The sequence below is a fragment of the Epinephelus fuscoguttatus genome, linkage group LG7 (genome assembly GCF_011397635.1).
Source record: "Epinephelus fuscoguttatus linkage group LG7, E.fuscoguttatus.final_Chr_v1".
Classification (NCBI taxonomy): domain Eukaryota; kingdom Metazoa; phylum Chordata; class Actinopteri; order Perciformes; family Serranidae; genus Epinephelus; species Epinephelus fuscoguttatus.
The window spans coordinates 21,596,959-21,611,686 of record NC_064758.1 but is presented as its reverse complement, the minus strand read 5'-3'; the positions used below and the strand labels follow the sequence as shown (position 1 = coordinate 21,611,686).

The 14,728-nt window shown below is 39.5% G+C and overlaps 1 protein-coding gene across 1 annotated transcript; it reads left to right on the top strand.

Annotated features, from left to right (window-relative positions):
• Positions 1–6,071: 6,071 nt before the first annotated feature.
• Positions 6,072–13,998, top strand: gpr157 (G protein-coupled receptor 157). The gene is made up of 4 exons (XM_049580804.1): positions 6,072–6,661; positions 9,725–9,938; positions 11,363–11,557; positions 12,201–13,998. Exons 1-4 carry the CDS (start codon positions 6,285–6,287, stop codon positions 12,417–12,419), a joined length of 1,005 nt encoding a protein of 334 aa, XP_049436761.1. The 5' UTR covers positions 6,072–6,284; the 3' UTR covers positions 12,420–13,998.
• The last annotated feature ends 730 nt before the right edge of the window (positions 13,999–14,728 follow it).

Sequence of the window (14,728 nt, the reverse complement as noted above, 5' to 3'; positions counted from 1 at the left end):
TACACTGACACTGTAGATGTGACACCTCTAATGCTCTAATACTAACAAATTGACTAATATTGACTCGTAATAAATAAATAAATAAATATGTGTAAAAAATGAAAGAAAATAAACATTCGAAGCACTGCATTTCTGCATGAGTGTGATGAGTGTGGCACCCCTTTGGTTAAAACTCTGACAGTGTGTCAAGTCAGTACCATTACCAAAATGCCATTTTGTTCGAAATCATTCTCTAACAGATCGCCTATCATCAAACCAAATAAGTCAAACTTACTGACACTTTGCACTCTTGTTTTTCAGGTCATCTTAAAGCTGGAGCTGGCACCTTTAATGAAATTACATTTGTCGTATTTGCTGAAACTGTCATTATAGTATCTACGCAGCAGTGCATCAGATTGGTGATTTGTGAAAAACAAAAATGATATTCTCTACCTCGTCATATTTCTCATAATGGCATTACTGCACATGAACAAAAACAATCAATCAGAGCGGAGGAGTCTCTGAAGCAGCTGTCAATCATGTCAATCATTCTGTGAACTGAAGTCAAACTGTCAAACTCAGCAACCCTGATCAAATAGGAATCATGATTTTGTTACTGCATTGCCTATTTCTCACCTCATATGTTTTTAGAAACATGTTTTAGTGTACTGTTTGGCTGTAAAATAAAAAAGCTGGTCTGGTGGGCGGTGCTTGGTGTGCTGCTCCAATATTTCCAACATGGCAGCTGGATCACATACAGTACACAAACAAATATGTTTAGAAAAACATTTGAGGAAATATATTAAAGGTGGGCAATGCAGTTACAAAATATGAATTCATATTTGATCAGCGCTGCTCGTTTGACAGTTTGACTGGTTCATGAGCCGTGATTGACATGACTGACAGCTGCGTTATAGACCCCTGGTATTTGACTGGTTGTTTTTGGTGCACCGCGGTCGATCCGAGCAAATACCATTAGAAGCAAACGAAAGAGGAGAAACATGATTTTTTTTCACAGACCATCTGTCTCATATAATAATGTGTTGACAGGATGAGCAAATATGACATGATGTTATTTCATAAAAGTTACCAACTGTTGCTGCTGTTAATGCAAAAATATTTATTTGTAAAATAACATTAAATTACTGAAATATTATTAGTGAACAAAACTATGATTCAGATTGAGGGGAAATGAATTATCTGATTAAAGTAAGTAAAGGGGTCAAATATAACTTCACATTATCAAATTCATCAGCCTTTATTGTGTTAAAACAATTGGTCGATTGACAGAACATGAATCTGCAGCTATTCTGGTTGTCAATAAACCATTCAAGTAATTTTTCAAGTAAATACATTTCCTTATTACACATTTTCTGTTGCAAAGATTTTCATTCATTTTATTCAACGGTAAACTGTATATTTATCTGTTGATCAGACAAAACAAGATGTTTGACCTTGGATTTAAGGAAAGGCGATCAATCATTTATTTGAGAAAATAATTGGCAGATTAATTAAATTAAATATTAGTAGCAGCCATAACCACATTGAGCTCTCAATTATATGTGCACCAGTATCCTGCTTCTGCATCATTGCAGTTTAACTATGTGATAAATATTGCCTATTTTAGGACATATATGTAATAAATTGCAAGCTATTTGTATGTTACCGTAATATCCATATTTAAGCCCATACCTACTCATATCACTATAACCAAAAAGAACAGTCTAAATTATGGTGTATTTAACATGACTTAAAACCTGTCAAACCTGAAAAGCTAAATTAATTCATTCAGTATTCCTCCACCCCTCGCACCAATATTTGTGAACAATTTCCCACTACCTTATTGTCTTTTTTTTGTTTGTCCGATTTTACCGAAATAGGAAGCCACCATTCTGTCAGGGAAGCTGAACCCAGCCTGAGGCCTGAAACATATTTGTGGACAGGTTTGTGAGTCGAGGCGCGTTGCTGCTCCTGCTGCTGCTGTTTGCTGTGTGATGCAGCGAGGCAGCCAGTCATTCATTTCGCAAGCAGGGTGTTGTTTTCACTGGCATTCCTCAATCCTGTATTAGGGATTACATCAAGCCCTGAGCAGCAAAGAATTCCTGTCATCATGTGTTCAGTGAAGGCAGCGCCTGGCTCGGCACACAAAGGGACACAGATGCAGCCGTTTGGCAAACTAAAAGCAGGTCAAGAAGAGGGGTTTCTGTGTTTGTCGGTGCGCATCACCTGTGTCTGTGCGTGTGAGATGGGGGCAGGCAAATAAATATTTAGTGTTAGTATCAGCATCAGAGCATCACAAACATTTTTCTTGGAAGTATCTAATGTTTTTCTTCTGCATTGGATAAGGTCAAGATGTTCCAACCAGCCATCGGGCAAGGAATTTCCAGTTATACAACCAAAAATGCGTCATAAAATGCACCAAGAGCAGACATGTAGAGCTACAAATAGCCTTGCTGCGGACAGTGAAGATACTCAATAGAGGACGTTTGTCCAACTGTACGTCATCTAAACATCCCTCCTGACACCTCTCTATCTCCTCCATAATTCCCTCTGTTCCTTCATTTGCTAGTGACTGCAGATTGCTCTCTGGTTTCCATGTTGTCCTGTCAGCAAAGCAGAGTCCACAGGGAGAGGACAGTATGGAGTGGTCAGCCGGCCCAAAATAGCACTGCAGCGAGCAAACGCAACTGATAGCAAGGGGGATTTTAGTCCCTAACGTACATAAACACACGGGCACATGCATATTGTGGTACTCGTGTGAACAGATAGCCACACACAGATAGATGACAGCTAAGTCAAACAGAGCTTTTTGTTGCAAAATCATGAGTCATGGTAAGTCTATTCTTAGTTCGGGGGTGTTTGTGTTTGCCCAAGTTGTGTGCACTTAAAGTGATGCTGCATAAAAGGCTAGAGGAGTATCAGGAATCTGTTTGGGAACATGCTTTGGGTCACTCTGGGCAGCCGAGCGTAGACTTATCAATGCAGTTATATAAAACTGAGCTAGGCCTGGGAGGGTGCCGCCTTTTTAAATCTGAATTCAAGATTCCTAAAAAGACACATTTATTTTATTTTACATCACAATTTATAAGGTTATTAAATGGACCAATTCTTACTCAATTATTATCTCCTACTTTTCTTATAGAGCTTCCGGCTGCTGGCATAAGACCACACCATCTCGGGGGGCTCTTAGTGTGAGGCTGTTGCCTTCCAACCACCATCGCCAGGAAGCCAGGCATGAAAAGTGTGACCGTCCCCATAGTGCCAGACGCACAGGTGGAAGTGTATGGCAAATACCACTCAAGATCCTGCTGGGGGAGAGGCAGACGGAGGGACACACACTTGGACGTGGCTGCTGTGGGTGTTTCTCTGGCAGTGTCTTAGCTGGTTGTTGTGAGGAGTGAGAACGAAGCAATCAGCAAGTATACTGCCGCAGAAATTCTTCGCAATAAGAGGCCCTGGGATCACAGCCGTCACGAGAGGAAGGAAAAAGCCCGTATCAGCACTGTAGCAAACACGGATCCTGCTGCTACTGTAAGTTTTTACACGTGTGCTGACACTGTAGAAATTAACCAGAGCTGAGGACCTGATACAGAATTATCTGAAGATAGATCACCTGAGCGCATGGCCTTTTTGTTAACAGCCTCTACAATATTTACAATTGGATCAGAGCATCAAACTTCTTCACTGTGCTGTACTTTTATTGTCCTCTGCTGCCATCTTGTGACTGAACGCAACCTCCCAGCATGCTTTTGTTCTATAACACTGCAGCAATTTCCAAACCCTACAGGGTTTTTTTTTTCAATGACACAGTCTAAAATCCTTTTCATTCAGAAAATATGGCTCAGCTTTCTATGACTTCAGATTCCTTATTTTTTTTGTTGCAAATGCATGTTGATTTGTCACCAAATTCAATTTTGCTTCATGAGTTTTGAGCACATTTTCTATGGTTGATCCTTAATTTTTCAGTTGCAGCATATTAATTTCTTCAAGTATGTCTGTAAAAAAAAGGGTAAATAAAAGTTACATAAAGACTGATTTATTAACTTGCCGTGTTTGTTTTCACAGTACACAAGCATTTTGTAATTATGGAAAAGTTGTTTTTCATAAACCACTTTGCACTGTGTGAAAGCAGCACTTTGAGACCCTTGAAAAAATTTGCCATGCAAACACAGTTGACCTAATGAGTGCAGAGGAGGCAGAATGGCCTGGATGCCAGGTGCACACTAATTTAGGTTTTCACAAACACACACACACACACACACACACACACACACACACACACACAGAGCAAACGCAGATGCAGCTGGATGTATAGTGTGCTCCTGATTAAAGATGCAAAATGCTTTTGTCTACAGAATCTTTAGTTAATTTATTGTCGACACTTGACGGAAAACGTTGTGTATTTCTCTCATGTTTGATTCTGATGATAATGCAGATGTGTTTGCTGCAGACTGCAGGGAAAAGACAACGCGCCACTGCATTGCTGCAAACACAAAAAGGAGTTGCAGTTTTTTCAGGGCTGCAGCAATGCAGAAGCAGTAAAATCCTGCTCTCACACAAGGTCGCTGCTTTATGGCTCTGAATCTTTCTACACTTCAAATCTTTGGTAAATTACAAGGCCACCAAAGAATTAACACCTGCTCGACACAAAGCGCCGCAGACATGACTCATTACTCAAAAATGTCTCAAATGTGTGCTTTATTATGGGGGGGCTGTGATCCTAATGAACCGCTTAATAACTAAGACATTTACTTTGAGGTAAAAGGTGACCACCAACAGCACATTTTAATTAAATTTCTATTTTAATTTCATTTAAATAAGCCTTTTACTGCCCAGAATGCAGAGACCGTTTCCGTTCACTGCAGGTGACAGTCTCAGGTTCTCCTATGGTAGAAAGCTTACATATTGGTTGTGTAATGCAATGTGTCACTGTGGACTGCCTTTAACGAATTAAAAATGTGCTTCATCTGCATTGTTTAAATTCAGTGTTTCAGATTCATTCAGTTCAGTTAGCAATATAAAAAAGCCTGGGGAATATTGGCAAAATTTATATTAATGTTCTGTGGAATACCTTCATAATAATCAGTGCTGAAATGATTAGTCAATTCACTGATTATTCAACAACAGAAAATGAATTGTCAACAATTTTGAAATCTGATATATTTTGATAATCCATTATTCACTAATTAAAAAAAATCACTCACTGCCTCCAGGTCCTCAAACTGGAGGGTTTGCTGCTTTTTCTGATTTATAGAAACACCTCAGATTTTGCTGTACTGGTCAGACAAAGCAAGAAATTTTAAGACATTACCTCGGACTCTCATAATTTATGACAGGCATTTTTCTGTCACTGATTTATTTTATTGAGCATGCAATTAATCCTGCTAACTCCCCGACCGAAGTTAAAGATTTATTGATGAGTTGCAGTCCAAATGACATTTTGGGAATGACTATCGATGCATTTATGTATTTACACACAAGAACAGACATTGGAAATAAACAATCTCTTTGCAGCTTACAATTCTGTTGGTAGGATTTACTGAATAAAGTAATATTAATATTTTTTAAATGTATTTATAAAGTCAAGCCTTGCACAAATGTGATTTCAAGCAATTCTTAAATATTTTTCTGTCTTAGCTTATCTTACTTTATGTTTTTATGCACTCTTTTCTATTTTTACTGTTGTAAGTTAATTATTTTATATGACTGTTATTATCCTGTGCTTTGTAAAGCACTTTACTGTATTGGCAAGCCTTTATGTGGAGTGAAACAGTTGTTATAAAGGTTAACAGGCACTTTTTGTTCATTTTAAATGTGAAAATAAAATCAAATAAAATCAGATGCAATATTGTATATATGACTGCTAAATAGCATGGTCAGTGCTCTGTGTTTAGCATGCTTGGATTGAGGGTTTTTTTCTGTATAAATCAGTCCTGGAATGGAAAAATTGTAAGTTGTCATCTGTTTTAATGTGACAAACTTGTCATAGCTTTACCCGGCGTCAGACAAGTAAGCATCAGAGCCACAAATAGACCTTTATGAGTCTGCCCATATGCTCACTTCTGCTTTTGGTTCCGGTTAGTGCAGCAGCACGCGTAGAGAGGAGGCGGGGAGGGAGGGGTTAAACACAGCAGCAAAAGTTTGTTTGGCTGCCTCAAAAGCAATGGACGAAGTTGGTTAAATCACACAGCTCCTCTCGCCTGAGTTTAAGGGAGAATAACGCGGAGGGACTATGGTGAAGAATAAAATGTACAACAGGATAGACTAGTGCCTTTCGGGGGAGTGTTTACACACACGGTTTCACGATGGCAGATGGGAATCGGACGGTTGTGTACTTGTCTGAGCAGGTGATCGTGTTGTGCTCGTGCGCGCTGTCGTTTCTGGGCTCCTCGCTCATCATCATCACCTACATTATCTGGTCGGATCTGAGGACGACTCCGAGGAGGCTGCTGGTGTACCTCTCGGTGTCTGACTGGCTGTCCGCCGTCTCCTACGCCGTCGGGGTCTGGAGTGTTTTCCACACCGACTCGCTGGAGTGCGTCGCGCAGGGAGCCATATCCACTTTCGCCAACACCAGCTCCTTTTTCTGGACCGTGGCCATCGCTGTTTACCTGTACGTGTTCATCGTCAGGTCCAGCCAGAGGGTCGCCGACAGCCTGGTGTTGTTTTTCCATCTTGTGAGGTGAGTTCTTGGGCTGGCTGTCCGTGTATTTCTGGCTGCCAAGCTAACTGTAAGTGAATTCTAAGCTAACCGTTAGACACGTAAAGTTAGTGTAGCCGAACCTGTATCCTGAGGCATCTTGGGATATCAACCTGGTGACGAAGACAGCACGCTCGACTAATTTAGGATAGCAAAATCAAATAAAGTTTGCCACCAGCTTCCTTCGACTTCAAGTACACAAACTAGTCTAGTTTACTGGTAGAAAAAAATAAGACTAAACACAAGTCTACAAAGTTAGCTTAGCTACTCTGAGCGGCGCTAAGAGCTATGTTTCCATGGTAACACTTTCCAACAGGCGTTCTACTCCACCACACGGGCTCGTCGCGGTTTTCCTGATTAACTTAACTAGCGAATTATTGGATCTGTCATCCTGGGTTTATTGTTCAGGCTTCGTAAACTGAAGTATGATATAATGACACACAAACTAATTTGTTCTTGGGAGGTTAACCTGATTTTAAAGGGGAACACCACCTAAATTAGGAGCTCCAACATGTTATTTCCATGACCTAGCAAAGTTTTAACAACAGTATTTCTCAACTCAAATGTATTTATAAAGCATATTTAAAACAACTCAGGTTGACCAAAGTGCTGTATAAAAATAATAAAATGCTAAAAAAAAAAAAAAAAAAAAAAAAAAAAAAGCCTATACATGACCAGGGAAAATCACATCACTCAAATGCTAATAAGTAGGTTTTGAGTCTGGACTTGAACAGTCAATGGTAGGGGGGGTGCTGTTCCACAGTCTGGGGGCAGGCAGCAAAGGCACCATCACCCCTGAGCTTGAGTCTAGCGCATGGGACAGCCAGGAGCCCCAGGGGTTAGAAGGTCTGCAATGTAGTACAGGGCCAGACTATTAAGGGCTTTGTACACAAACCGGGGAGCCTTATATTTGTTAACATGAGCTACTCTTTCTCAAAGCCAGAAACCAGAGAAGTAAGTAAATTTGTGATGTCATCATGTATAAAGTCTGGAGCTGTTCCATAGACGATAAATGGGGGCCTGACTTTGTGGACACACAGATGCTTGTTTTCTTTTTTAACACCCAAATGAGCTTTATTTTGTTGTAGTGTTCTAGTTTCTGAGACAGAAAATGTCCCCACATACTCAGAACATTCCCCCGTGTGCGTCCAATTCATTGTCTGTGGAGCAGCGCCAGACTTTATGTTTAATGACATCACAAATTTGAATTTAAGCACTGTAGTTTTATGGGATTGACAGAGAGCTGTTAACTGTCACTAATATTTTCAGACTGTCTTAGACCACAGGAATAAATAACATGTAGGAATTTTGAAAATGGGCGTAGTTCCTATTTAAGCTATAGTAGTTCTTTTTTTTTAGGCTCCATTGCTGAGCAGATCAACTGTTACCACATTAACCAGATACTACAAAGCTCCACCCCAGGTTTTTCTCTACTATGGCAATAAGTCAGACAAAAGATATGAATGATATTTGAATTGTATTCCCACTCTTGTCCATAATTGCTAAAAAACCTACATTGTCTAAACTAGGCTTGAAGAAGCATGTTAGCTCTGCGTTGCCTTTGTAAAATGGCCTAAACCTTTTTTTCCCCCTATAAAACAAGGCAAGTTCATTTGCACGGCACCTTTTACGGCTTTGTATAAGACATAAAATTACATTATGACAAGTTATAAAACAACACAGGGCAGTAGGGGAATACATATGATTTTATTTCAAAACAGTAAAATGAAACTGGGGAGAAAATAAGCTAAAATTGAATAAAGCAGAATAAACAGGAAACTGAAAATTATGGTGCATAGAAATTGTCTGCTGTTTTTCTGCTGGAGGTGCGTTCCTTTCTGGGATACATTCTGGAATATGTATGATTAATATTTATTAAGGTTTTCATCATGTTTGCTCTTGAATTTGTTGTAGTGTTTACAGGATTTCTTTAAGAGAAAATAAGTTTTGAAATAACAAAATGGGAAAATTAACTCAATTTAAATCACCACTAAGGCTTTTAAAGGCACAGAAATGTAGACGTTAACAATATAGGTTCATATTTAGTTTGTTTTTTGTCACATTTAAACAGATTGAATTGCAAAAATTATTAGATTTGATCACTGGAACCATGCATTCATTATGTTTATGTATAATTACCACCCAGTACTGAGCTGACTGGTTATATCATGCACGTCTTTTAGGCACTCCAACTTCAGAAACAGTTAAATATCACAGCCGCACAGCTCTTTACAACTGGATTTGACAGGATAAAAACCTCATCAAACGAGGTCCTCTTGTTTTATAAGCATCTATTTGAAGGTTGTTAACAAGTTTAGCAGACCACTTGTTTTATTATGAGCTGGACTTCAATTTGAATGCTCTGAATCGGCACATATGTTTCATCCTTTGTGTCAGATTTCCTTCTGCACGTTAATGAGCTGTCCATGATGATTGTGGAGATGTAGGGAGGGAGTTGATTCACTGTGGTGTAGCGCTGTATAATTGATCTATTTTTGGACACAAGAACATTTTCACCCCTGGGTACGCCTCAGCAGTGTCTGTGGTTGTCATTCTAATTTTGTTTCTGTGAATTCTCAAATGCTCCATTGAATTGAAGATCACACAGCAGAGCCATTCATCCAGGCTTGTATATATAACACACACACACACACACACACACACACACACACACACTCATAAGGCCTTGAGCATTGTGTATTTATAGTGATCAGCCATGTATTGCCATGAAAGTATATTCTTTTAAATTGGTGTTGTAGGAGAAAAGATAACGCTTCAGGGGAAAACCTCGTGTCCAAAAGTGCTGAAATCATTTTGTGGTTTTATGATGTACTAAGCTAATGCAACACAACTGCTATGACTCCGCAGTGCAGCATGCACAAGCCTTAAGCACAAGATAATCTCTCACATGGTGTCACATGTCTCTGCAACATTTGTGGATATTGAACTAACCAAACATCTACGTACAAATGTTTAAAGATAGGAAGTTGACCTTTGAGGAAGTTGCGTTTGATCCTCTCTAAAACTCTCTGCTTTGTGGTCCAGCTGGGGCGTTCCTCTGGCCATCACCGTCACAGCCGTGTGCATGAAGAAGATTGGCTATGATGCGTCAGAGGTGTCGGTGGGCTGGTGCTGGGTGAGGATCGGTGCTCCTGACCGGGTCCTGTGGATGCTGCTGACTGGGAAGATCTGGGAGTTCTTGGCTTACCTCACCCTCCCTGTCCTCTACATCCTGATCAAGAGGCACATTCACATAGCGGTGAGGATACATGGTTTCTGTGCAGCTGCAGATTACATTCAGGACTCTTATGACACCCAAGTGCAAAGGCATGAACAGCAGAATAAAAAACAACCCTTCCAAGATTGAGAATATTCTTATAAAATCCCCTATATATTAAATAAACCAGTGGTTTCTTCTTTTTTTTTTTTTTAAATTGTAGCCCTTTGAAATATTTTTCACCCAACTACCTCTTAACCAATGCAGAACATATTTGGTGAAAACACACAGTAAATGTCAACATGATTTAAATAGATTTAGTGGCGTCTACTTAAAAGGATTGCTGATCGTAACCAGCTGAAACTTCTCCTGGTTAGAATTCCTTTAGCATTCATTGTTCAGGTTTTAACCACGAACTGAATTATCCGCAGGGGTCTCTTCCTCTCCAAAACAAACGAACCAGGTGATTAAATCTGGTAAAAACTCTGAATGAAGCAGTTTCATGTCACAAATCAGCATTTCTCCGAAGCTCTTTGGCACGTTGCAGACAGGTCTCTTGCCCAGTGCCTGCTATGTATGCTAGCCTTTTTTTTTTTTTTTTTTGATCCAGATGTTTAAGATGCTTTTACCGGGAGCCAAAGTATCCACAGAGATCTCTACCTCTACAAAACAAATGGACCTGGAGATTTAAATCAGTAAAAACACCAAATAAAGCAGTTTCACGTTAAAAATCAGTGGTTTTTCAATGCTGCTCGTCAAGGAGCAGCAGCTAACTACAGTGGCGGACACAAAAACGTGAATGGCCCTATCCAGAGCCAGAGTTTGGTTTGTTTGTCCTGGGCTACTGTAGAAACATGGTGGTGCAACGTGGCTATCTCCATAGAGGAGGGCCTGCTCCATATGTAGATATACAGTACATGGCTCATTCTAAGGTAACAAAACACGACAATTCTTATTTTCAGTTGATTATACACTACAGAAAACATACTTATATATTTTATTCCATTTGTGCCAATATATCCCCCTAAATCTTACACACCTGACACCTTAAAAGAAACCTAAATAGATGTAAAAAAAAAAAAAAAAAAAAAAGCTGAGAATTTTGAAATCTGCACCTGAGTTCAGATCACCATCATAATACATATTCTGATAGATGATAATTAAAGTAAGTGCAGTACAAATAGCAAAACATTTGCACATTGTTTATAATTGTTCTAAAAAAAGTTCCATATAAAACCAAGTTGTTTGTTGGCCCGTTGTCTGTTATATCCAGCTTGCAAAGATCACATAAACAGAGTGAACGAGATACAGTCTACAGTGGAAACAAATATTTGTTCCTAGGTCATGTTTACCTCAAGCATCTCTCATGTATCACTTTTGAATTTATGCTTCATGTTTTAAAATACTCAGACTTTTTTTTTTTTTTTTTGCTGTTATGAAATCTGGTCTCACTCTGTCTGACGCAGCATGCTGCCCTGTCCGAGTACCGTCCCATCTTGGCCAACAGGCCCCCGTCCCACTCTTTCTCCTCCATGGCGGATATGAAACTAACACTCATTCCCATCATCTTCATCGTCCTGCGTATTTGGAGCACAGTGCGCTTCATCCTGCTGCTAGCTGGCTCCTCAGCCAGACAGCACCCAGTGCTGGTCACTCTACATGTGAGTTTAAAGTTTCTTTTTAATTAATGATGTCCAGTTTAGAGGATGTCTGCTAATCCCCGTTAATCTCATTTTTAATCTGCACTTTATCTTATCTAATTAATTCTCCGGTTAATACTGCTTCATGCTTTAGATTTTGTGTGTGAGTAGTTTTGTATGTATGACAGCACATGTGTGGGTGTGTGTGCTATCCTTAGTTCATGTGCTGTCAAACTTGTGATTGCAAGTCTGTGAATCATCACACATTCATCATGAAAGTTCCCATGTCAACTGATATTTTTGGACATCTGAAAGTAGCATAATAACTTTTCAAAAAGTATTAATCTGTCTCTTGAAGTGGGTCAAAACTTTGTTGGACAGTTTTACAACATCATATTATTACTGTGTCTTTTATTTTATATAATAATGCAATAGCTCATAAGAATATGTGTTGTTTTATTAGTCAATTAAAATAAATATTATAGAAAATAAAATGTTATTTTATTCATTCATGAGGTGAACTCATAATTTGATGTTATCTCTTTGTCAGACAATAATTTGAAGAAGTCCTGTTACATTTTCAATCCATTAAGAGACATTTTTTCTACTGTAATAACCAGTTACTGCCACACTCCCCTTAAAGGCCTTTGTTTGGACCCAACAGGGAATTGGCAACACCTCGCAGGGAGCAGCCAACTGCATCATGTTTGTGTTGCTCACACAGCCAATCCGCACACGCCTCTGTGCCGCGCTCTGCTGCTGCTCTAAGCGTCATGCAGACGAGCAGCACTCGCACGACGCCCCCAACAGGCTGCTGCCGGGACAGGACACCTCCACGCAGAGAGAGGCAGACAGCACCAGTCAAGTCGGGGCTGATAGATGATATTCTGTGGATGTGAGGATTAACAAGGGTTGACATGAGGAGAGCAGTGGAGATCTCTGCTTCACACTGAGCCTCATTACAGCAAGTGCCTGGCAGGAGGGCTGCAGACTGTGCAGGTGCATGCACATCTGTGTCACAGGAAAAGTCACACTTCTGCACTGTGGGTGATGATGCAACCTGACTTTGTTCCCAGCATTTGGTGAAACATTTTGAGTGTTGCATACCGGATATGCACATGAATATTGTAGTTTCATAGATAGTCTGTCAAAGTGCCTTTTCACGAGAAGTTGTTCTTCGTACACATTTTCTGGTTGCATTTGAGCAGCTGTGCACTCCGTTAACGACAGTTCTCAGCTTTATTTCTCATGTACTGTGTGGATTCACTCACATTCTGAAGTTATCACTGTGAAATGAATGAATATTCAGTTTTTATCTAGTTCCACTGAGTATTTAAATCGTATTTATGGGAAACAATTACCCACTTTTTAGTGCCTGTGCAGCTCTCACTCAATGTGATAAGCTGATAGTGAACTTTCACAGAAAGCTTTAAGTGCTAACCCTCCCAAAATCTTATTTTTCAATGACGGCTGTTGGCTTGAAAGATGGGTGCAACATGTGTTTGGGTGTCAAGCAACAATTATTTTTATTTTCAATTAATCTGTCATATATTTTCTTGATTAGTTTATTAGTTATTTTGTCCAAAAAAGATCAGAATTTTTTTTTAAAGGTCGATCAGTGTTTCCTATAAAGTCTGAGATGAATGTCTTGTTTTGTCCGCAATCCAACGATGTTCAATGTATGGTCATAGAAAAGGAAAGAAACCAGAAAATAATTACGTTTAATAAGCTGAAATCAGAGATTTTCTACTTTTATTTATATATATATATAAATATATATAAATAAAACTCAAACCAATTACTTGATTGTCAAATTAACTGGCGATTAATTTAATAGTGGACAACTAATTAATAAATTGTTGCAGCTCTAGTTTGTTGTTAGTTTGAGTTCATGTCAGTTAGAGATGATTCACTCTGTACTGATTCTCTCTGCTCAGTCATTGTTTTGCTAAACTATTGCTAAATGCTCGGCTTATTACAGAGCTACGGAGCTTCGAGGAAGTAGATAACACAACATGGAAGCAGCACATTTAGTCATTGTTTGGTTAATCGAAGAGTTTTTGTAACGTACAGAGTAGTGGTTGAATAATATAGAAGAAAACAATGCTGCAGGTTTGATTTGAATGAATGTTCTGACACTTAATTTGCAAAGTGAAACCTGTCTCCATTACAAGTTGTTGAAACTGGCATGAACTCAATGTGGCCACAGCTGCTGTTTTTTTTAATAGTTAACTTTTTTACAGCCATCTTTCAAGCATTTTTAAAAGTGTTTTGTTTATGATTGTTTACATTTTGGGTAGAATGTCCCTTTGATATGTTCAGCAATGTAACTTTAATATCCAACTTGTGTCCAATATAACTTTTGGTGTGTTCAAAAGGTTTGCGTACAAAAAATGTGATTTATATCTGATCACATGTGCACATTAAAAGTTACATTAAAATATAAAATATTCTCGTATGGATCCCTTGACATCTTTGTCTTCACTCCTTGCCTAACCTCATAGTTGCAACATTTTTCTGACAGTAGTTGCAAAACCCCATCAGTGTTTGACTTTTCACCAAAATCAACTTGAAATCATCGCTGTCACTGTGGTCATGCTGCGTGACGTGTCATCACATGCCGTCCTTCCTCCTTGAAACTGGAGCCTTCCCTTTGAGCTTCACTTCTCCTTTGACCCCTGCTGTTTTTGGCTCCCGTTTCCCTGTCTGAACCACAGGCCGGGCGCATACCAACGAGAAGTGTGAACCCACTGAACCCCACAGAGGCTCATGGGACCGACCTGGCTCACAACCACAGCGCCACTTCCCATCTTTCCTTCAGCTTGTCTAAGATCCATTGAGTTTTAATGAGCCTGCCTCGGAGATGATGAGCTACATTAAAATTAGATTCATTACTGTGGTGATCGTTGGGAGAGGCGCGGAGGGGGAAATTCCACCTTGTTGACAGCCAATTTTCTCTTATCCTCAAGTGATTGTTGTTTGTTTGGCTCTCACAGAGGGCAAACACTTATTTGGGTTGTAATGGTGGCATCACAGCAAGTGGATTTATGGATGTTGTGTGGTCTCTCTTGGTTTGTTTGATGAACTAGGCAGTGCAGAAGTGGGTAATATTGTTGTAATAAGCCTTTATATCAGGTCAGCCAGACTTTTCATTACACAGCAACAACAGTGTGCTCTCATCAGGGCGGCTAG